Source organism: Callospermophilus lateralis, chromosome 2, assembly GCF_048772815.1.
Source record: "Callospermophilus lateralis isolate mCalLat2 chromosome 2, mCalLat2.hap1, whole genome shotgun sequence".
Classification (NCBI taxonomy): Eukaryota; Metazoa; Chordata; class Mammalia; order Rodentia; family Sciuridae; genus Callospermophilus; species Callospermophilus lateralis.
Genome location: NC_135306.1, coordinates 103,244,833 through 103,269,443, shown reverse-complemented (window position 1 = coordinate 103,269,443; position 24,611 = coordinate 103,244,833). Strand labels below are relative to the sequence as shown.

At 36.9% G+C, this 24,611-nt stretch overlaps 1 protein-coding gene across 1 annotated transcript; it reads left to right on the top strand.

The window, feature by feature from the left end:
- Positions 1-18,668: 18,668 nt before the first annotated feature.
- Positions 18,669-19,601, top strand: LOC143391060 (olfactory receptor 8C8-like). Its single transcript, XM_076843620.2, has one exon. The coding sequence runs from the start codon at positions 18,669-18,671 to the stop codon at positions 19,599-19,601; it is 933 nt and encodes a 310-aa protein (XP_076699735.2).
- Positions 19,602-24,611: the final 5,010 nt, after the last annotated feature.

The window sequence follows — 24,611 nt, the reverse complement described above, 5'->3', positions numbered from 1 at the left end:
TTTTCTGAGACAACTTAGTGGGGCCATTTCTTCTTTCAGGTGTTTTATTTATTATCACTGCATTAAGAGAGAGGAATATCAAAAACTGAGGACATGGTAAAGTAAAAATTTCCAGAAGTATTTGGGTTATTTCAAGAATGGTTCTTCTTTAGATATTTACCTCACTCTTGTAATGGAATTGTGAACTTTTGAACTAAGATTCTACTGATATGAATTTTTGAACATGGATTATATCTATTTCTTCTCCCATGTACCTCAAGCCCCACTATAAATGACTATGCTTCAATCAAATGATATTTTGTCATGGTTAGAACTGAAGTTGTCACTAGTGTCTTCCTGATCTCTAGATTGTATCTGTCATTGTTTTAAAAATTACAATATGATATTTCTCACTACAAATTAGTGTCACCTGTAAAGTCAATATTTTCTTCTCCTGGTGCATGGCAAAGATTGTCTTTTGCAAAAAGAGGTTTATTTGTTACTTTTAAAACAAATAAATAAACAAACAAAAATTCTTGCCATGTAGTTTAGTGGTACAGTGCATTCTTATACATGGTACTGGGTTAAATTTTCCAGCATCAAAGAAGCAACAAAAAAAAAAAACAAACAATAATCTCAACATGTGTATTGATTCTTACATTTTTATTACTCAATGTAATTCTCCTTATCCTGTTCTTCAGATCAAGAAAAGTTTATGTCGGTTGGTTAAGGTCATATAGACCTAATGATACAGAACAGTTTTTGATGACATTGTATATCTTATGAAGAAAATTTTTAAAAAAAACTGTGAATGAACAAAGAACTTTTGGAGAGTTGTTCAGAATCAGCCTAGAAGTAGAGATCATATGGGAACAGTGCCCCAGACCCAAACTACCAAGAGCAGAGGGATCATCTGCAAAGCTTTGATGCCCAACAAGAAAAATCTGCATCTGCTACAAGTGTCTCATTTTAAAGTGGGGTAAACAGGGTGCGCTAAAAAGCAGCATTCCATTTTATGCCTTTTGTAATAGTGACCATTTTTCAAGATGGTGGGACTGAGCATTTTGGGTCAAACCTTTCTGGTGAGGCAGGTCACTTTTTCCTTTGTATCATTATATACTTTAACAAATCTACTTAGATATTATGGCATTATGTTGTAGACAAAAATGAAATATTCATATAAACACAATCTAACAATGTTCTTATTATGTAGACTGCACAGAAAGTGTGAAATGATTCACCAGTACCTGCAATGAGTTGGGTCAATTGCTCTTAGTAGATGTATCCTAGTCTTTTGAAAACAATCTACTATTCCTGTGCTTTTTTATTTATATGAAGACAAGAATTTTTAAAAATTTAAAAACATTGATATATATGAATAGCCTTAGAGGAAAATGATACCAGTTAAAAACTTTAATTCACTCTTAACAAAATTATTGCTACTTGAGCAAAGAATTTATATTTAATATAATTTGTCTTATCAGTCTACTTTCTCAAGCACCATTGGAATGTTTAATGTCTATTTCTATTCTTTTGTCTATATTCATCATAGTGAACATTTACGTAGAACTATTAAAACTCTTTTGAAAATTTCCATGCAGCACATGTTCAAAAAAAGACATAAAATATTAAAAACAGAGAAAGAGGTGTAAAACAGCCATGTCTTTAAATCCTGTGTCTTTAACAAAAAAGTGAAATGTGAGTTACAAGCATTATTCATTACTCTTATGATGATTGGAGTATTACATTGTCATCAGCAGCACATCCTGGTGCAGAATGGATCACCCAACAGCATGGCTCAGTTTGTGAAGTTAATAGGTTTATTTCAAAGGTTGAATTGTTTGTACTGACATTACATACCTCCTAAACGATTTAACTTTGTAATCAAAACCACACTTTAGAATATGTATAACTAAAATTGCTTAAATTCAGGCCTAAAATTTCAAAAAAAAATTCATGTCATTATATGCAAAAAAATTTCAGAATACGTTAACTTATTTGGTAATTATTGAATATTTGGAAGTGTTGTGTGTCTATTATTAAAATATCAGTACTTCTCCAAGTGGTTCTCATTTCTTTTCTTTCATGAATAAAGGCTGGAAAATCACCTTATAATGACTGCAAGGCAGACAGAATGGTAAGTCAGATTGGACCTGGTATACATGGGGCTTCTGTCTGGTTGCTCTGGCGACCATAAAGAGGTTCCTGGGAGGTCAAGAGTAAAGAGGTCCCACCATGAGTGGAAGGAACAAAAACAATGGGATAAAATATGTTCCCTGCTCCAGTATAATAGCCCAACCAAAGCAGATCCCCACCATTTGGACAGGAGCTGCGGCAGTCATAGGCAGAGGTACACAGCATGTATGGACAAGAGGCCTTTGGGAAGCTGGTGGAGTTTGTGTTTTGGGTGCCCAAGGAGGACAGGGCTGAGTCTCAGGTGATGTCTTACAAGTGGGTAACCTTGACAATCACTTCTCCAGGTAAAGACCTCAACCTCTATCTCCCAAGGGCAGATATTGCCCATTTATAGTGACAGGGTTTAAGTGTATGTGCGACAGTTGCAGTGTGATTAATCCAAATTAGTATAAGCCTTCTTCTGCAAATTAGGAATCCTTTGTTATTCTCAAATACTTAAAAAAGTGAAACTAATTCTGACTTTATTCAAAGTTTAATATGTCATTGAGAGAGAAGAGCTCTTACATTATCTAAATGTAATTCAATTATGAAGTTTTAAATGATGTTTAAAATGATTTAAACTTGCTCACATTTTAGATGTCATAAATGAATAAGTGAGATCATACAGAGCCTGTCTTTCTGTGCTGATTGACCTCATAGAACAGAGAGTAGGATAATGCTGAACAGAGGGTGGGGAGGTGGGTAGAAGAGGAAAGGGACAAAGTGTTGCCAAAGGGACAAAGTTTCAGTGTGGAGGAATAGATTTTAATTTGTTGTAGGAAATGATGACTATAGTCAAGAAACATGTAGTAGTATTTCAAAATAGCTGAAGAATGTGTTAAATAGTATCAAAACAAAGAACTATGTGAAATGATAGGTACTGTAACATGTAATTCAATCACTCCACAATGTATATGTGCATTATAACATCATATTGAATCCTGTATATGTGGGCTCTCTCTCCTCCAGCAAGGAGGTCCACAGAACAGGATAGAGGATAATGTGGCTGCAGAGTTTCTATTGAAGACCTTCAGAGACCGGGGGAAGCAGTGCTGCCCCCACCGGTGCGGGCAGCTGAACTTAGGGTCGCTGTGTGAATTTCCAGGGACACCAAATAAAACACAGACACAAACTTTACCTTTAAATAAGCATCAGGATGGCTTTTCCACTCTAGGCCTCAGGCTCCCTAAATGGGAGAGCAAGAAAAAGTCATGAGAGGCTGTCGAGAATGAGTGAGAATGTTCGGAAGTGGGCTTTTATTGCGGGAACCCTTGTTCTTAGAAAGTTCTATCCAAAAAAGGCCAGAATAGACAGGTTTACAAGGGACAGGTGAGTGTAATTCAACCCAAGGGGTGACACCTACATCAGAAGATAGGCCCTCGACTTCCTGAGCTGGGACAATGCTCAAATCACTACAAAATGTAGTGACTGGTCAGAGCCTCTTGCTTCGGGATGGAAGGAGCGGGTCATTCAGTGTGGCTCCCTACAAAGCAGATCTGATTTTATTGTGCAGTTACCATGTATATATACTCAGAGAGTAGCTAAGCAGATTACAGTTTCTGGCCAACTGTCCTTTCAGTGACCAATCGAGGAGTGGGTCCTGGAGCAAGCACTTGGACTGCAACACATGGCCTCATGCCCAGGTCTGCCACTCACACTCCTAGCACAAGGGGAGTAGCTGCCATTCAGATGCCCTCAATGTATGCCATTTATGCATTACTCCATGCACTTGTCCCCACATCTCCCCCATCTGACTGTGCTACAAGGACTTCAGCCAGCATTGGTATTTTTTGTTTGGTGGGCTTTACATGGTTATAAAAGTGTATCATAACACAAGAAAAAAAGTATCACTATTATAAATAACAGTAGGGCCAGCATTATAGGGATTAGTTAATTTGGCTATCAGGTTTTTCCAATGTTCAGTCAATCCCTGGAAGAAAGAGGAGGTTGTCAAGATAGACATCTTAGTCTCATTGATTTTTACAGTTGCCTTAGTAAGGTTATGCATAGTCATAAACATAGTTAGCATCCCAAGCCCCCTTAATATACTGAGAAAAACTGGAGAAGTGTAAGGTTACTTTTTCAGATACAGCATACTGGGTAACACAAATACTATGAAATTCAGGGTCACAAGTGAGCTTTTGCAATATAAAAAGAATATCTAGTTGTTACTGGTGGAGGTTTAATTCTTGCTGAATGACTAAAATAGCAGCTTGGGACAGTTTGTTAAAGTCATTTGAACAGCAAAGGCTTCTGCAATGGCAGTAGACAAATTGTTTACAGTCTGAGCAGTCTGTATACTCTGAGTGAGCGAAGCAGCAGCAGTGGCTGTGGGAGCGATGGCAGATACCAGGGCAGTAATCCCAGCCATGATGAGGTTAATTGCATGCCTTGTCCAGTATAGGATTTCATTCAGAAGATTCTTCATCTCCATATCTCATGGACTCCTCTACTCTCTGGACAGTTTCACTGAAAGCCAGATTGCTGAGGGCACTCTGAGGATAAATAAAAGTTTAATTTTTATAGCAGGGGTTAGACAATTTGTGAGTCAGCAGGATATATTGACTGCAAAAAGGATCTCTGTATGAGTGACATTTATGCCATCAGTATCATTGATTATTAGCATAGCAAAGGGTGGCCTAACAGAGGCTTGTGCATAGTGGGTATGGGTATAATTTGGCATAAAGGCAAATACATGGTGAGGGTTGAACTCAATATCCACCCATTCATCCAGCCAGCTGCTGCCTATTTGATGGGTCTAGCAGCCAGCAATATTGGTGTGCTATCCATCATGCCATATTGATTTCCTGCATACCGGTTGGTAATAGCTTGTCCCAGTAGCAGGTACTGCAGTAGCCCATGTGGTTTTTGGGCACATCATTTACATTCCAGGGAGCTGTGCCCACAAGATGCATAGAAGTTGTTCTTCATTGGAGAAATTCCTCATATCAAGGAGATAAGATATGGCAGTGATACATTGATTCCATGGGTTGTGATCGTTATCCAAGGAGGGCTTTACAAAAAGCGTTGTTGGGCATGTTAGCAGCAAGGGTTTCTTTCATTTGCCATGGGGAGTCTATGGTTATCAGTAGCATTAACTACAACTCTAAAGTCAGTGAGAGACAGGCCAACATATGACTTATTATAGTTATTTACAATAGTTTTATTGGCAAGAGCAAAACAGGGGACTGTCTGGATAATAGGTTTCATTATCTACTACGGAGAAACAAATGGGCAGAGTTGGTATGGAAATGCTGGCAGTCCAGGGTACAGTCACCATCTGGATGAATAACTCAGGATCAATAAGGTTGTAATTATTGGAAAAGAGCTCAGGCAGAGCTCCTTCCCAATTGGCCACTGCCAAAAGTGGTGGCCTAGTGACCAAAGCCCAATTTACCTGATGGAAGGCTTCACTGTTAGCAGTGAGCATTGTACACAATAGAACCCTCATCATAGGCCCAGGGATGGGTTTTCCCCCAGGCAAAGGGGCCAATCTGGTGGCTTGTTCAACAAGACCTTTAATATCACCTCGGGTTACTTTATGTGAGGTCCATTTGCGTTGTTAAGTCTTTTTTTTTTGTGAGGTTTCGCCTCCAGAGTTAGTTCCTTCATCTTCTTGGTGGATGGTTCTGGGGGTCCAGGGCTTGACTTTCTAGCAGGCACCCAGATGGGGTGAGGCTCCTATTAACATAGGCAAACTCTTGGCTCATAGTTAGGAGGGGCCCTGGGCCATCCCATGCATTTGTCATGGGATCCTCCCATGAGACCGTAGGTAGATGGGAGGGCCCTGTGAGGGAAGCCCAATGCTTATGGGCCGCTGTTTCTGTAGAAAATTTTGAACTTGAAATTTAAAGAAAATTTAAAGTAAATAAGGTTTTGTTAAAGGTATTGCGAGGGGACTTGATGTAGTGTCTCCCCTCTGTTTTATAGCATGGTCTTTAATTCCTTGTGTATTTTTTTATGATTTCTTGAGCCTGATGGTTAGAGGGAATCCCAATTAAGTGCTGTATATGCCAATCATTGAAAACTGCTTGAAATGTCTTTCTAATATAGGCTGGCCCATTGTCAGTTTTAATAGACATGGGACTATTCATAATTCCAAAACATTTAAGTAGATGAAAGTGACCCTTTTGTGGCTTCTCCTGTGGAGGCTGTGGCCATTACAAAGCCTGAATAGATATCAATGATTACATGAATATGTTTTAAATTTCCAAAAGGTGCATAATGATTGACATCCATTTGCCATAAAGCATTAGGTCTTAACTCTTGGGGATTCACTCCAGCAGGTTGTAAAGGTCAATGGGGAGAAAGAGTGCATTTTTGTAGTCTCTGACTAGCTGTTTGCAAGCTTCCTTAGTCCTGCTTTTGTACAACTGTCAGGCTGAGTACAGCAGAGAGGCTTGAGCTGCTTGTGTCTCTATATCCTGGGTAGCCAGAATATAGTCATCCAGTGTTCCATTTTGTACTGGCGCCACTGCAACTCTATTATTCTTATTTAATCTTTTTCAGTTTAACTCCTTGGCTAGGGCTTCCCTACCTCCCGTTTATGCCTTATTTACTCTGTCAATAAACTGTGGCAAGTCTTCAGTGACTTTCTGCCTTAAGCCCTGAATAGAAACTGTACCTCTCCCAGCTGGTAACTTCCTCCAGGCTCTTAGAGCACAGAGTCACACCTGATTGAAATAATTTGGTGGACCTGTAGTTTGTACCACAGGGGAACTGTAGATTCCTTCTCCCTGCAAGCATTCAGCCGGGATGTTAACATTTGTGGTATGGTTATGATCCCCCAGCTGTTCATATTCAACATAGAAAAATGCTATCCGCTTCAAAATGCTGCGGGCTCAAGAGCTGCTCTGGCTAGGTCTTTCCAGTCTTGAGGGCAATTAAGTTTAATACTCCCTGATTGAAGCATTTGCTCTGCAAGCAACCCCCAGGGCCCATCCTCTTTTATTGCCTTCTTTAACTCCTTCAGGGTACCCAATCTGTGTAGATACCAAGGGGCAGGGTGCTGTGTTGTGGGGGAAGTGCTGACTGAGAAGTCTTGTATTCCCTTAACCCATTTTTCATCTCTTATTTTACATAGATCTTCAAAAGGACCTCTGGCCTCTTGGAATGGTTTCTGGGAGATCATGGCATGAGCCTGTCGGGCAGCCTGGTAATTTCTAAGCTATCATAGCCCCTTGCTGGCTTTGGCATTGCCTCATAAGGAAGCAGTTGCCATTGACTTAGGAAAGGATATAAGCTTTGCCTGTCAGTAGAAGGCACACTTGCACCATTTGTGGTCACTTCTTCCTGCACCATTAAGGCTAGCTGTCTATCTCCCTCCTGAACCTGTTGTGGTTGCTTGCTTTGAAGTAGATTTTCACCCCCACCTTCCTGTGCCTGCTGTGGTTGCTTGCTTTGAGGTAGATTTTCACCCCTGCTTTTTCCCCTTGTCTGTCTCTCACAGCCTCATCTTCTCTTAGGGTCATTATTACATGACAAGGGCCTGTTGCAGGGTCCCCTAAAGTTTGCCAAATGGCTGTCACAATAGGGAAAAAAAATGTAGTGGTAAAGTATATTCCTGTCTCACTTCAGCTTGCCATGCATTTGCCATTATCTTGTCTCATATTGTAGGATCAAAAACATCAGCAGTGATAATTCATGGGCTAGTGTCTATCACTACATCCCAAAACATTTGGACTTCTCTCTTATTCAGGGTTAAACCTCTAGTATCTAAGACAGTGTGCAGCACTTGCAGCTGTGAGTCTTTGGTGGAACTCAGTATGTTCCCCTTTTCCCCTTCCTCACTGCTCTGTGAGGGGCCATACCTTTTCATATAGGCTTATCTCAGGTCCCTGTTCAGGTGCCAGCTGTGTGGGCTCTCTCTTGTCCAGTGAGGAGGCCCACAGAATAGGGTAGAGGAGAGTGTGCCTGTAGAATCACTAATGAGGACCTCCAGAGACAGAGCAGAAAGCAGGTCTGATTTTATTGCACAGTTACCATGTATATATATTTGGACAGTAGCTAAGCAGATTGCAGGTAGCCAACAATACAATTTCTGACCAACTGTCCTTTCAGTGACCAATCGAGGAGTGGGCCCTGGAGCAAGCTCTTGGACTGCAACACATGGCCTCACACCTAGGGATGTACCTATGGGGTAAATGGTCTGCTGCTCACCCACTTAGGACGAGGGGAGAGGCCTATCACTCAGATGCCCTTAATGTATGCCATGTATGCAGTACTCCATGAACTTGTCTCCACACCTGCACATACATATAAACTTATTTATTCATTAAAAATCAAGCTTAATTTTTATCATAGTTTCTTTTGCAATTTTTCATTGATGGTAAATATGAAAGAAATTAGAGATATAATCTTTAAAATTCTTGATCAAAAATTGCAAGTATCTGTTTTAATTACAAACCTTAGTATAACAATTTATTGTCCAGAAACAAGTCCATATTTTAATTAGTAATTATGATAATGTCTCATTTGGAAATATTTTATAAGAAACAGGAACTATCATTTATCTTCTCCTAAATTTTGAAATTTTAATCATTCTATTCATGAAGTATATTATGTATATTCCATTTTGTTTTATTTTTTCATCTACAACACAATTCTTAACAACCTTACAAGGTTATGAAACATACTCTAGCAATAATGAAAATTATATAATCACAAGCCAGGCCATAAAACATAGTATTGCAACATATTTATTCAATAGTTCTTGCTGTGTTTAGTTGGTGGTAAGGCCTTAATAATGTAGCCTTGAAAAATCAGATATAGAAGTTGTTATGTGACTTATTTTGTCAACTTAGTTCATTGTTAAAAGAAGAAAAATGCATATCTGGAATGAGAGGAAGTGTTTGCCAAACATATATTTGATAGAGAATTTGCATCCACAATATCAAATGAACATTAAAACACAATTATTAAATAATTTGATTAAACAATTGAAATAGACTAAGTGAGAATATACCAAGGTGGTGGAGATGTCTGTCACAAAAGAATGCTTGGCTAGAATGCGGAATTCTGGATTCCATGTCCAGCACTGCCCAAATCAACAACCACAGAAATGCTTAAATTTTGCCATTTTACTGTCAGAATACAGGAAAACATTAACATTCTTGAATTATCAGTTTCATACATCTTTTTGGCACAGGTGGATTTATCTATGCACACTAAACATTGGTCTTCTCACTTCAACTGAAAAATGGATTTGTCTCCGTGTCTTATATTCTGTTCCACAGGTCTTCATGTCTGTTTTTAATGCTTTTTTTTTTTTTTTACTATACCTTAGTAGTATAATTTAGGGTTTGGTATTGTGATGCTTTCTGCTTCACTTTTCTTGCTAAGGAATGCTTTGGCTATTCTGGGCCTCTTATTTTTCCAAATGAATTTCATGACTGCCTTTTCTATTTTTATTAATAATGTCCATTGGAATTTTAATAGAAATTGTATTAAATCTGTATAGCATTTTTGGTAGTATGGCCCTTTTGGTAATATTGATTCTGACTAGCCAAGAAATGGGAGATCGTTCCATCTTCTAAGGTTTTCTTCAATGTCTTTCTTTAGTGTCCTGTAGTTTTCATTGTAGAGGTCTTTCACCTCTTTTGTTAGATTGATTCCCAAGTACTTTTTTTTTTGTTTGTTTGGAGTCTATTGTGACTGGGATAGTTTTCCTAATTTCTCATTCAGTTGATCCATCATTCGTTAATAGAAACATATATGATTTACGGATGTGAATTTTATATACTGCTATATTGATGAATTAATCTATGAGTTCTAGAAGTTTTCTGGTGGAGCTTTCTTGATTTTCTAAATATAGAATCATGTTGTTGGCAAATAGGGATATTTGGGTTCTTCTTTTTCTATTCATATCACTTTATTATTTTGGCTAGAGTTTCAAGAACTATGTTGAATAGAAGTGGTGAAAGAGGGCATCCCTGTCTTGTTCCAGTTTTTAGAGGGAATGCTTTCAATTTTTCTCCACTTAGAAGGATGTTGGCTTTGGGTTTAACATATATAGCTTTTAAAATGTTGAGGTATGTTCCTACTATTTCTAGTATTTCTAGTGTTTTGAACATGAATGGATGTTGCATTCTTCAGCATCTATTGAGATAATCATGTAATTCTTGTCTTTTAAGTCTATTGATGTGATGAATTACAATTTTGATTTCCATATGTTGAACCATTCTTGCTTCCCTGGGATGAACCCCACTTGGTTATGGTGCACTGTCTTTTAAAAGATATGCAATTTGCCAGGTTTTTATTAAGAAATTTTGTGTCTATGTTCATCAGAAATATTGTTTTGAAGTTTTGTTTCCCCAACGTGTCTTTACTTTTGCTATCAGGATGATACTCATTTCATAGAATGAGTTTGGAAGGGTTCCTTCCTTTTATATATAATGGAATAGTTTGAGGAGTATTGGTGTTAGAGTTTTTTGGAAGCTCTGGTAGGACTTGGTTGAGAGTCTCTCTGGTTCTGGGCTTCTCTTTAATGATGTCTTCAAATTCATTGCTTGAAATCGATCTGCTTAAATTTTCTTTTTCTTCTTGATTTAATTTGGGTAGGTCATATGTCTCTAGAAATTTGTTGATGTCTTCAGGATTTTCTGTTTAATTGGAGTAGAAAGTTTCAAAATAGTTTCTGGTTATTGTCTATATTTTAGTAGTGTCTGTTGTGATATTTCCTTTTTAATCACAAATTTTATTAATTTGAATTTTCTCTCTTTCTCTTTTGGTGGTTTGGCTAAGGGCTTATCAATTTTATTTATTTTTCAAATAACCAACTTTATGCTTTGTTGATTTTCTGAACTTTTTTGTTTTAATTTAATTATTTTCAACTCTGATTTTATTTACTTTCTGTCTTCTGCTGCTTTTGGTGTTGATTTGTTCTTGTTTTGCTAGGGCTTTCAGGTGTAATGTTAAGTTATTTATTTGGTGACTTTCTATTCTTTTAAAGAATTCACTCAATGCACTAACTTTTCCCCTTAGAATTTCCTTTTAGTGTCCCAGAGATTTTTAAGTTGTGTCACTATTCTCATTTACCTCTAAGTATTTTTTGTTTTATCCCTAATTTCTTCTACTATCCAGTGGCCGTTCAACAGCATATTATTTAGTATCCAAGTGTTAGAGTACCTTCTATTTTTTATTTGATTTCTAATTTCATTCCATTATTAATGGTAGAATGTAAGCCACAATGCAACAGAATAGAAGACACAGAGACAAACCCACATAAATGCAGTTATCTCATACTACATAAAGGTGCCATAAACACACATTGGAGAAAAGATAGCCTATTCAACAAATGGTGCTGGGGAAACTGGAAATTCTTATGTGGTGGAATGAAATTGAACTTTTATCTCTCACTCTTCAGAAAACTCAAATCAAAGTGGATCAAGGACCTGGAGGCATTAGGACAAAGACCCTATGCTTCATAGAAAAAAAATGTAGGCCCAACTCTATTTCGTTGGCTTAGGAATTGACTTCCTCAACAACACTCCTTAAGTGCACAAAGTAAAATCAAGAATCAGTAAATGGGATGGTATCAAACTAAAAAGCTGCTTCACAGCAAAGAAAACAATTAAGAACATGAAGGGAGAGCCTATAAAATGGGAGAAAATGTTTGCCACTTGCACCTCAGACAGAGCATTAATCTCCAGGATTTGTAAAGAACTCAAAAATTTAGCATCAAAAACAAACAAACAAAAATGAAACAACAACAACAAAAACAAAACAAAACCAAAACCAAAAAAAAAAAAAACCCAATAAATAAATCAGCTAAGGAACTGAATAGATAGTTCACAGAAGAAAAAAATACAATCAATCAACAAATATATGAAAAAATGTTCATCATCTCTAGCAATTAGAGAAATGCAAATAAAACTACTCTAAGATTTCATTCCATTCAAATCAGAATGGCAATTATAAAAAATACTGGCAAAAATAAGTGTTGGAAAGGATATGGGGGAAAAGGTACACTCACACATTACTGGTGGTACTGCAAATTGGTGCAACCACTCTGAAAGATTGTATGAAGTATGAAGATTCATCAGAAAACCCAGAATGAAGCAACCATTTGCCCCAGCTACCCCACTCCTTAGCTCATACCCAAAGGACTTAAAACCAGCATACTACCATGATGCAGCCACATCAATGTTTATAGCACCTCAATTCACAATAGCCGAATTATGGAACTAACTTAGATTCCCTTCATCAGCCAAATAAAAAAAAATGTGGTATATGTACATATGTAATATTACTCAGCCTTAATGAAGAATGAAATTATGGTATTTGTTGGTAAATGGATGGAGCTGGAAAATATTATGATAAGCAAAATAAGACAATTCCTCCAAGGAAAAAAAAACCCCAAAGCTTAAATGTTTTCTCTGATATGCAGATGCTAATTCACAATAAGGGGAGAGGGTGTGGCTAGGGAAGAATAAAGGTAGTTTGGATTAGGCATAGATGATTGAAGGGAAGGGAGGGAGTATGGAGGTAGAAAAGATAGTAAAATGAATGAGACATTATTCACTATCTGCATGTATAAAACCACATGACTGGTGTAATTCCACATCATGTACAACCAGAGGAATGGAAGTTATACTTCATTTATCATGAAGTATAATAATGTATCAAAGTACATTCTACTACAATGTATAACTAATTAGAACAAATTAAAAAGAGCAAAACAAAAATAAAACTGCACTGAGATTCCTTTCTACTTGAGGTAGAATGGTAATTATTGAGAATACAAGTAACAAATGTTGGTGAGGATGTGGGGAAAAAGGTACACTTATACATTTTTGGTGGGACTGCAAATTGCTGCAACCATATGGAAAGCAGTATTAAGATGTCTCAGAAAACTTGGAATGGAACCATCTATTGATCCAGTTATCCCATTCCTCAGTATATACCCAAATGACTTAAAATAAGCATACTACAGGCATGATCACATTAGGGGTTAGAGCAGGTAAATTCACAATAGCCAAACTATACCAATCTAGATGCCCTTCAACAAATGACTGGATAAAGAAAATATGGTATATATATACACCGTGGAATATTACTCAGCCATAAAGTAGAATGAAATTTTGGCATTTGCTAGTAAATGGATGGAACTGGAGACTTTCATACTAAGTGAAATAAGCCAATCCCCAAAACCAAAGGCCTGATATGTGGATGCTAACAGACAATAAGACCATGGGGTGAACAGAAGTTCATTGGATTAGACAAAGGTGAAATTAGGGAAGGGATTGGGGATGAGAATAGGAAAAACAATAGAATGATCAGACATAGATTTCCTAGGTTCATATATGAATAAATGACCAGTGTTACTCCACATCCTTTTCAACCACAAGAATGGGATCCTAATTAGAGTAAGTCATACCCCATGTAGGCATAATATGTCAAAATACATTCTACCATTATGTATATCTAAAAACAACAACAACAACAAACAAAACAAAAAATCCCTAGTGGAATTAATATAAATACTAAATTTTAGAGATTATAAAAATTTTGTTGTTTGTCATTCTCTTGAATTCTAACATGGTCAGAACTGGGAAAACCAACAGCAACTCCTGATTTACACTGTACACTCATGCTCAGAATATGGTTGCATCAGGAATATTGAGAAGTGAAGGTGTTGACAGAATATTTAAATATATTTGGGGATGTATAAAATATTCAGATATATTTTATCTCCATGTAGCCAGATGCCAATCTATACTTATGCCCAGAAAAGAAGTAGAAGTTAATTCCTTAAAAGAAAGAAAGTCAGATTTTCTAAATCAGCTAACTATATATGCATGTGAGGGACAGTTGAAAATATTGACAAAAAAGAAGAAAATACTGGTTTTGACTCCTGCATGTTGACATCTTTAGTCTTCTACCTCCATTTAAATTTATTTTGCAACCCAGGATACATTTCTTCAGGAAGATTCACAGACTCTTCTGGGGAATTAAAGCAGTCCATTATAGAAGAACACATGGTGTTTACACTAAGTGTTCCCATTGAAATGTGTCATGTGCAGTGAGATCACAGTTGATGGGTGCTTAGTGCTCACCTGGAGGAACCGGGCAGCTTTTTAGAGCCTGTCTTGCAAATGATAGGGCAGAGGCAGTGATCCTGGATACTCTCAGAAATCCCTTATAACAAAAATTTCACAGCATGAGCAAACAGAATTTGAATGATATACACTTCAAAGAAAAGAAACCTTTAAGGAAATAAGAAGATTAAGAATATTTTTGAACATTGTAGTGAGAATAAAAGAAAAGAATTGTGAAAATCCCACAGAAGAAATTGAGTTTGTCCTCCAGATCATAAAGGGATAGAAAATAGAAGACAAAAATATAGAAAGAAAAAAAATTGAGGATTTTAGAATTTGAATATTGAAAATTACAGAACTCAAAGTAAAGGAAGAATATCATAATTATGTAATTTAAGAAATATTTCTAAGCATGTTGTGGATTCACAGGCTGTAATCCCAGAAATTAGGGAGGCTGAGACAGGAACATTGCAAGTTCCAGGCCAGGCTGGACCCTCAGCAATTTAATGAGACCTTGTCTCAAAATAATAAATAAATATAGTCTGGGAATGTATCTCAGTGATAAAGTGTGTTTCTGGGTTTGAACTCCAGCATGGGAAAAAATAGAAAGAAAGAAAAAGGGAAAAAAGAAAATATTTCCAGAATTGAGACCCATATGCTTCCCAAAGGGATTTAATTAATGATCATCATATTGTATGGATAAAGACAGTAGATGCATCATTGTGAATTTTCAGAACATTAGAAATAAATGTAAGATCTTAGAAGCTTTCAAAATAGTAGTAAAGTAACCAGTTTTCTAAATAAAGCAAAACTTAGAGAAGAATTGAGCTCAAATTTGATCAATATGCTGAAAATTTTAAGAGATAGTGACTTCTAAACTACCTGTACGTTTCTATGCAAAGGGACAATACATAGGATGCTGCATAAAGGAAATTTCAGATAAGCAAAGTTATCTAACAATATTTGCAGCATTGCTCCAAACAACACAGGTGCACTTGTTGCAACAGCATAGCTACATGCTGGGATTTATAGGGCCTACAACTCTCCCTTATAGAATGTCTAAGAAAACTAAGCACAGATTTATAAAACTGCTATTCTAGGCACCATTTTCCTGTGAAAACAGTATGATGTAACTGATGAATAAGGCAATCATGAAACCAGGAGAAATGGGATCCCAGAAACAGAAAATTCAGTACATGATAGAGATAAAATATCCCCTTACTTTCTTTAAGGGGATAGGGATAAAAGCAATTTCGACCATGATGCTTATGGGTAATCTCAAGAATTGAGACTTTGTCACGTCAAAAGATTATCTTTCAGTAGGAAAGTGGGTCATAAATTCCTGAAAATCTTATTGAAGAAGATTAAAGTAAATACCCATGTCTGAATGTACAAAGAGGACTTTACAAAAAATGAGGAAGAAGTTGGGAAGCAATCAGAGGAACACAGGGAATAGTATTAAAACCAACCAAAAAGCGGGGTATGGAAATGAAAACAATCAATGAGCTTTAAAAACAAGCATGTTTATAAATAATGTTCTCAAATAGTCATAATAATAATAACAAGAATAATATGTGACTGAATTTATGATTATATTTCATGATCATATTTTCAGTTATTGGGAGTGGGACATAAGAAGAACCGGGTTGTGTGTAAGCAGTGGTGGTGGGTGCTGATAGATGACCAAATAAAAATGTCCAATAGGTGAAGAGTCAGGATACTGTTAGGGTAGTGTAAGTCCAAAATGATGAGGAACTATGAAAACCGGACAAGTGAAAGTCTAGACCTTTGAAGAAGGACCCTCCATATCCTTGGAGACTAGATAAAATAGAGAGAAGGAGTTGGTGAACTTTAGATTGTTTATTAGTTGCCTTGATGGTGATGAAAGTAAGTGAGAAAATGATGATCTGAGGAGGAGCAGCCCTGAGAATCATAAGAAAATGTGAATTTAGGGACTGAAAAAAGATGGCCGACTAGTGGGAATCAGCGTTTCTTGCAGCTCTGTAACATGGGACTGTAGAAATGGGAATACTGTTTCTCTGTGAGATGGGTGAAAAAGACATTCACAAATGATATTGGACAAAAAGCCTTGGAGACTTGGAAATTTTATGTGCATTAAACAAGGAAGAGGAACAAAATTGGAGCTGGGCTTCTAGGGTGAGTGGGGGAATTTACATAACATAAGGTTGGAAAAGGCTGAGAAGTTCTGCTGACAGTCTTGGTGTGGAGAATCCCAGGATTGGAGAGACAGATTGCCCTAGGCCAACCCAGAGGCTATTTGGCTCACTAAACTAGTGCTGGAAAGACACCCCAGGTTTGCTAGTTGCATGGGGAGCTGTGGCAGGAGCCATCTTGGGAGGACTGTGCTAAACCAGTGCCAACAGAGATGAGGAGCTCACAGCTGAGTTCAGGGCTGAGTCCAATACATGATTCCTGTTGAAGCCAGCCATGGGATCTAGACTGAGCTTAGCAAGTTCAGAAAATTTCAGGCATGAAAAGTATTTTTTCCAGGGGTAACTCAGGGCCGGAAGATGGGGAGAACCTGCCTCCATATCCTCTTCTTTGAGTCTTGCATCTAGCAGGATCAGTGGCAGTGGGTTGGGGATTTGAACAGATGTGATGGTGCTCTGGGACAGACCTTGGGAGACCAGGAAAGGCTGTATCCACAAACAACAAAAGTGGTGAAGGATTGGCTCTCCTGTTCCATGAGTGGAGCCCTGGGGAGACTTCTGGGATATAATCCAAGAGGTATGTTGATTTAATATTGTCCAACAAATCTCCACATGATAAAACACCCTGGGGCCATTCTAGACCTAAGCCCCACCCCTGGGAGCTTCACCTACAAAACTCATCTCATAGAACCCAGCAGCCTCTATACCATGGGAGTTGACCGGACAACACTTGCCATTCCACCCCACACAATTCTGCTGAGAATGAAAGCTGAGAAACAGAAAAAAGATTTCAGCACAGAGATAGTGAGCATATACTCTTATTGACTATTCTGGTTTTTGTGTGTGTGTGTGTGTTTGAATGTATGCTGATTGGTTCGTGGATATTTATTGTTTCTGCTTTCTCATTTCCAGCATTTATATTGAAGATAGTTATTTTTACGTACTCTGGTTTTTGATTAGTGTATTGTGGTTTGGCTTTGTTATCATCTATTTCACAACTGTTTCCCTTATTTCTCTTTCTCTCTTGCTAACAACCAAACTATTATTCTCTCTTTCACTGTTTCTTTAATTTTTACTTCTATTTCTTACTCTCAGCTCATAAACAACGCATCTTATGTTGCCCTCTTTGACAATCCTCATTTTATAGAAATACGCAAGTATATGTGGATATGAATGTAATGAACAAGGGTCAGAGATATCACATATCTACAATCTCAAAAGATGAAAGGATGGATTTAAAACCTTACTGCCTTGAGCGTATATTTCTATAGTTTTTGACATCTTTGCTACAAGTTCTTTTTGGTAGAGTGTTAAACATCAGATGTAATATCTTATAATGTAATCCCAAAGACTTGTAGGAGCATACTAGAAGAGGTTAGTGATTCTTCCTTAGACTTTTCTTTTTGTAGCTCTGCAGGGCATCATGAGATTCATGATGGGAGACACACACTAATCTCCACTGGGGATCAGGAATTCCTGGTGGAAAATTATAAATTGAGTAGAATTTGAGTCTCAAAAGATCCAGAGTAAGGTTTGCTGTACAAGATGTAAATACTGGCTCAGTAATTTCCTTGGAGGGAAATCATGAAGGAGAACATAAGTGCTACTAATCAATATTCCCAGAACTATGGAGCATGTAATAGGTTTTCATCTGAGTGAGGTGACAATTTGAAGTCCCATTACAGAGCTGTTATTTTCTTTCTTTTCCTTTTTTTTTTTTCAAGTGAGAGAAACTTCTGGAGATATTCTTAGATACAAATTACGGCATTTTCCCTGAGGACTTCTTCTTGCATGTCATGGTCAGATCTGAGCTGATTGCTAATTACCTCCTCAGCCCCAGAAATTTTGTCTCCCCTGAGGATGGCGGTGATGAGGAGCCTTAAGGTTTATGGTAGTGAGGCATCCAGGGGAACTAGTTGAGCACTGAATCATACTTGTGTTGGCAATTTACTTGCAAGTCTAAATCTATATAAGTCACAGATTCTGGAACACCACTTACTTTTATCTCTTTTCATTCCTAATTCTTAGAGTAGACTGAGGAGAGAAGATGCTGGGAGATCAGCCAGCATTATTCTTGGACAGAGAAATATCAGGGGTGGGAGAACCAGGAGGGAAATGGAAACTTCTCAAGGATCAGCATAGGAAGTCTTGCTCTTTGGAGGTCTTTCTGTGTGTCTTCAGACAACCTTGAACGTGGAAACCATCAGCTCCTGCTCTACTTCTGGGGTCAAGGATTTGAAATTCATTGTTAACAGCATCTTCTACATCTTCTACTCCTGTCTCTATGGATCCTACTCCAGAAGCAATGGCTATGGAAAATGACTCCTCTGTGACAGAGTTCATCCTTATGGGATTAACAGACCAACCTGAGCTGCAGCTGCCCCTGTTTTTCCTGTTCTTGGTGAACTATGCTGTCACTGTGGTGGGAAACATGAGCTTAATTAATCTAATTTTCCTGAATTCACACCTTCACACTCCCATGTACTTTTTCCTTTTCAATTTGTCCTTCATTGATTTCTGTTATTCATTTGTCTTCACCCCCAAAATGTTGATGGGCTTTGTTTCAGAGAGAAACATCATCTCCTTTATAGGATGCATGACTCAGCTATTTTTCTTCTGCTTTTTTGTCCACTCCGAGTGCTATGTGCTGACAGCCATGGCCTATGATCGCTATGTGGCCATCTGTCAGCCTCTGCTGTACAGGGTGGTCATGTCCCCCAAGGTCTGTTCTCTGCTGATGTTGGGTTCTTACTTGATGGGGTTTGCTGGTGCCATGGTGCACACAGGGTGCATGATCAGGCTCAGGTTTTGTGATTCCAACATCATTAATCATTACATGTGTGATATCTTCCCCCTTCTTCATCTCTCCTGCAGTGATACACACTCCAATGAGCTTGTAAGTTCTGTTGTTGTGGCAACTGTTGTCATTGTATCCAGCCTCATTATCTTAATTTCTTATGGTTTGATCCTTTATAATATCATTCATATGTCCTCAGCTAAGGGTTGGTCCAAGGCCATGAGCACCTGTGGTTCTCACATAGTAACTGTTGGCTTCTTTTATGGATCTGGGCTGCTCACTCATATTAAGCCATCATCTTCTGGGTCTGTGGGCCAAGGGAAATTTTTCTCTGTGTTTTACACTCTTGTGGTGCCCATGTTGAATCCCCTCATTTACAGCCTCAGGAACAAGGATGTCAAACTTGCTTTGAAGAGAACCCTGAAGAGGATAACAAGCTGAACCTCGGGGAATGCCGTGGTTCCAGTATCCATTGCTGGATCTTTTTTCTACTTCTTGTTATTCCTGATTACCTTCCTTCTGCTGTTCTTCCCTTCTCTTCATCTTTTATCCTACAACCTGGGTAGGATTTCTAATGAAATATCTGAATATTTCTCATGAAATAATGCAATGTAACCAGTAGAATTTATTCTTGGATTTGAGACCATCCTTCTTCTAAATATGGCTCCATCCACCAGATGGAGATACTGGGCTAATGTGTTTCTTATCTATAAGTAACACTATCTGTTATTTTTTCTTACATGTCTTCTCCATTCAAGAAAACCTGATGGTTTGGATGCTTAGCAAGTTAGTTTTATTGAATTTCTGACATAATTTTGTTGATCCATGTCCTATTTTAAGGTTTTTTATTTCCTATTATTGTATTGAAAGACAGAGAGTGATGATAAAAATTGTGGTGTGGTAAAGTAAAAATTTCCAGAATTATTCAATCTTGTAAAGAATAAATGACTTTTGTTCTAGAATTTTAGCCTCACACCTGTAATAGTACTGTGAGCTTTATTGGACCATGACTTAGTCTTATGGATACTTGAGAATGGATTTACTTTTGCAAAATCAGGTCTACATACTTTTAAAATGCAAGCTAAATCTGAGCATTCGTGCAGTGGTTAAGTGTTCACTTGTACATGACCCTGGGTTTGATACTCAGTACCAAAACAAAATATAAACAGAAAACCTCAAGGTATATTTGGGTTTTTATGTTTATCCTTTTAAATGTAAGTCTTTCTTCTGTTCTCCAAATGAGGAAATAGTCATGGGAGATGGTTAAGGCTGCAAAGTAGATGATACAGAGCATAGTTTTTTGACTCCATTGTGCATCCTATAAAGAAATGGAAGGAAAGAAAGAAGAATTGTAGAGGAACAGAGAGAACTTCTGGAGAGTTTTTTAGACTAAGCCTAAAAGTAGGGATTATATGTGGACAGTGCTGTGAGCCAAGATGCCAAAAGCACAGGGATCATCTGCAAGGCTTTGATGCCCAATTAGAAAAATCCACATCTGCTACAGAAATCTCATTTTAAAGTGGGATAAACAGGGCAAGCTACAACAGCATTCCATTTTATTTATTTTTCAAGATGGTGAGGCTGAGCAGTTTTGGTAGTCTTTCTGGTCAGATATGTAATTTTTCTCTTAGTAGGATATGTTGTTTAACATATGATGTCTAATACATATGTTGTTATTTTATTGGAGACAAAATGAATTATTCAAATAAATAATAAGAGTAGGAAACTGCTCTACAAAATGCTCTTATAGTGTATGTTGCCTGTGGTTCATCAGTACCTACATTGGGTTTAGGATAGATGCTTTCAGTAGTTATGTCTTAGTAAAGGGACAGCAACCCATTATCAGCGTAATTTTCATATTTATACGAAGATCACAATTTTTGAAATGTTCTCAGCATTTGTTTATATGAATATTTTTAGAGGGAAATAGTGCCAGCAAGAACTTCAATTCACCTTGGTTAAAATAATTTCCAGTTGAGCAGAGAGTGAAAACTTTACATTTATTATAATTTTTCTTACTGTTTTAATGTGTATAAAATTTAATTTCTCAAGTATTGTTTCAATGTTTGATGTCTATTTCTATTGATGAGTTTATATTCATTATAGCATTGTTTGGGCATAGTTCTTAGAACAGTTTGAAACTTTCTCTGAAGTACAAATTTGAAAAGAAAAATAATACTTATTAAAGAAAGAGAATGAGGTTATAAAACATCCATGTTTATAAATCCTAGGTCCTTAATCAAAAAGGAAAATGTGAGTCCCAGGCATAACTCATGACTCTTACTGGCATTCTAAGTACTACATTATCATCATCAGCACATCCTGGTGGAGAATGGATCACCTAATAGCATGGCTCAGTTTTGTGAAATCAATAGGCTTATTTTAAAGATTGTATTGCTTGTACTGACCTTGCATATCTAACTGATTTAACATTGTAATCAAAACTACACCTAGTGAATGTGATACAACTTTCCTATGTACATATATGAATATACCACAGTGAATCTCAACATTGTGTATATCCATAAGACTGGGATCCTTATTAGAATAAAATATATTCCATGTTTGTATAAATATATCAAAATAGATTCTATTGTCATGGAAACTAAAAAGAACAAACAAAAATAAAAAAAGAAAAACCACACATAAGAATATTTATAATTAAAATTGCTTCTAGAATTTTTTAATTATGTCAATTAGATTGAAACTAACATTGGAACATATAAATTCATCTAGCAATTATTGAATGTTTGGGAGTGTTGTGTGTGTATTATTAAAATATCACTACTTGTAAGTAGTTCTCATTCCTTCTCTTTCATGAATAAAGTCTGGAATATAAATTTCTAATGACTGCAAGGCAGACATAATGGTAAGTCAGATTGGACCTGGTATAGAGGGGCTTTCAGTCTGGTTGCTCTGGCAGATTTTAAACCAGAAACAGGTTCCTGGGAGGTCAAGAGTAAAGAGATCCCACCATGACTGGAAGGAACAAGAACAATGAAATAAAATATGTTTCCTGCTCCAGTATAATGGCCCAACCAAAGCAGATCCCCACCATTTGGACAGGGGCTGCAGCAGTCACAGGCAGAGGTACACAGCATGTGTGGACAAGAGGCCTTTGGGCTGCTGGTAGAGTTTGTGTTTTGGGTGCCCAAGGAGCACAGGGCTGAGTCTCAGGTGCTGTCTTACATGGTGCTGGGTGGCCAGGTGGGTAACCTTGACAATCGCTTCTTCAGATGAAAGTCCCAACTTCTATCTCCCTAGGGCAGATACTTCTGCCCATTTATAGTGACAGTGTTTAAGTGTATGTGCAACAGTTGAAGTGTGATTAATCCAAATTAGTATAAGCCTTCTGTAAATTAGGGATCCTTTGTTATTTTCAAATACTTAAAATGAAAAGTGAAACTAATTCATAGTTTATTCAAAGTTAAATGTGTCAATGAGAGAGAAGAGCTCTTACATTATCTAAATGTACTTCAATTATGGAGTTTTAAATGATGTTTAAAATGATTTAAACTTGCTCACATTTTAGATGTCATGAATAAATAAATGAGATCATGCAGAGCCTGTCTTTCTATGCCGATTGACCTCATAGAACAGAGAGTAAGATAATGCTGAAGAGAGGGTGGGGAGGTGGGTAGAAGAGGAAAGGGAAGGTTGTGCCCAAAGGGACAAAGGTTCCTTTGGAGGAATAGATTTTAGTCTCTTGCAGGAATGGTGACTATAGTCAGTAACCATGTAGTAATATTTCAAAATTACTGAAAGATAGATTTTAAATGTCCTCACCACAAATAAGAGTAACTATGGAAAGGGTTAATTTGTATGATTTTTAACACCCCACAATGTAAATGTAATCATTAACATTGAATTGTATCTCATGGATATATACAATTTTATTTATCTATTAAAACAATCTCTATCATATTTCCTTTCATCATTTTTTATTGATAGTGATTATCGAAGAAATTAGAGATATAGTCTTTAAAATTTGTTGATTAAGAATTATAAATATCTGTTTCAAACACAAAACATGATATAACTAATTATGTTCCAGAAAAAAGTTTGTGTTTTCCTTAGCAATTATTAAAATGTCTTTGGAATATTTTCTAAGAAATAGGAAAAACAAATTTTCTCCAACTAGAGATATTTTAAATTTTGAGCAATTATATTAGCATAGTATATAATGAATATACTAGGGTTTTTTTGCCATCTACAACATAATCCTTAAAAATGTACAAGGTTATGAAACATATCCTAGAAACTTACTGCATATTATGAAACCTATGTATTCACAAACCAGGTCATAAAACAGAGCATTGTAATATATTTATTCAGTAGTTTTGGTTGCATCTAGTAGGTGGTTAGGTCTCAATAATGTAGACCCCAAATATCAGAGAAAGAAGCTCTTATGTAACTTATTTTATCAACTTTCAATCATTGTTGAAAAAGGGAAAGCATATCTTGGAATTATAGGGAGTATTTGCAAAACAGATTTGATAGAGGACTTGTGTTTACAATATAAAATGAACATTTCAAAATGCAACAATAAGGAGTTAATTAAATCACTTAATTAACTTTTGAAATAGGTTAAGTAAAAAATGGACCAAAGAGGTGAAGATGTATAACATAGAAGAGTGCTTGGCTAAAACAAAAAATTCCTGGGTTTCAAACCCAACTCTGTCCAGAATAGCAATAATTGCTATTGTAGAGTTGTAGAGTATCCTTGCCTTCAATCCTTAGTATGGAAAAAAAACAAAAAACAACATTTTTTTTCCAGAACATAAGGCCATACACTCCAAAATGGACTTAATTATCCTCTTAATGTATGAATATCACACATGTGAGGTGCAACTTTGCAAGAGTTCATATCAGTGGACAAATGTCAGTTCTTAAAACTTTCCATAATGTACAGAAAGTAAAACAAACAAATAAACAAACAACAACAAAAAAAAAACCCACCACTTTTTATAAATAAAAGAGAAATTGGTATTGATCTCAGATTTAATGGACATCTTGAAAATTTTGAAAGACAATGTGGGTGTCCAATTAAACACTAATTGGTGCCTTGTATTCAGCTTGCAATCAGATAAGGACCCTAAATAATAGGGTCATGAAGGAAATGGAGAGGAGAATGAAGAGGCCTCTTCCCTTATATCCACTATTTAGGTGAAGATAAAAGCAGAGTGACTTGTGGGTGTAGTAAAAGATACTCATAAAACATAGGAAGAACTCCATCTGCACAATGGGCATTCAACCTATCCTATGAATTGTAGGTGCAGTGCGCTTTGATTGTATCCTGTCCTGCTACTATAAAGGAGCATGTGAGTAATAAAATTTTCAAAACCTCTCTGTTGAGTCCTCCAAGTTCTTTCTTTGGGATTGGTGAATAGTACTCTGAAACACAGTCCTTGGGCTAAACAGACAGTGACTTCTAAATTATCTGTACATCCC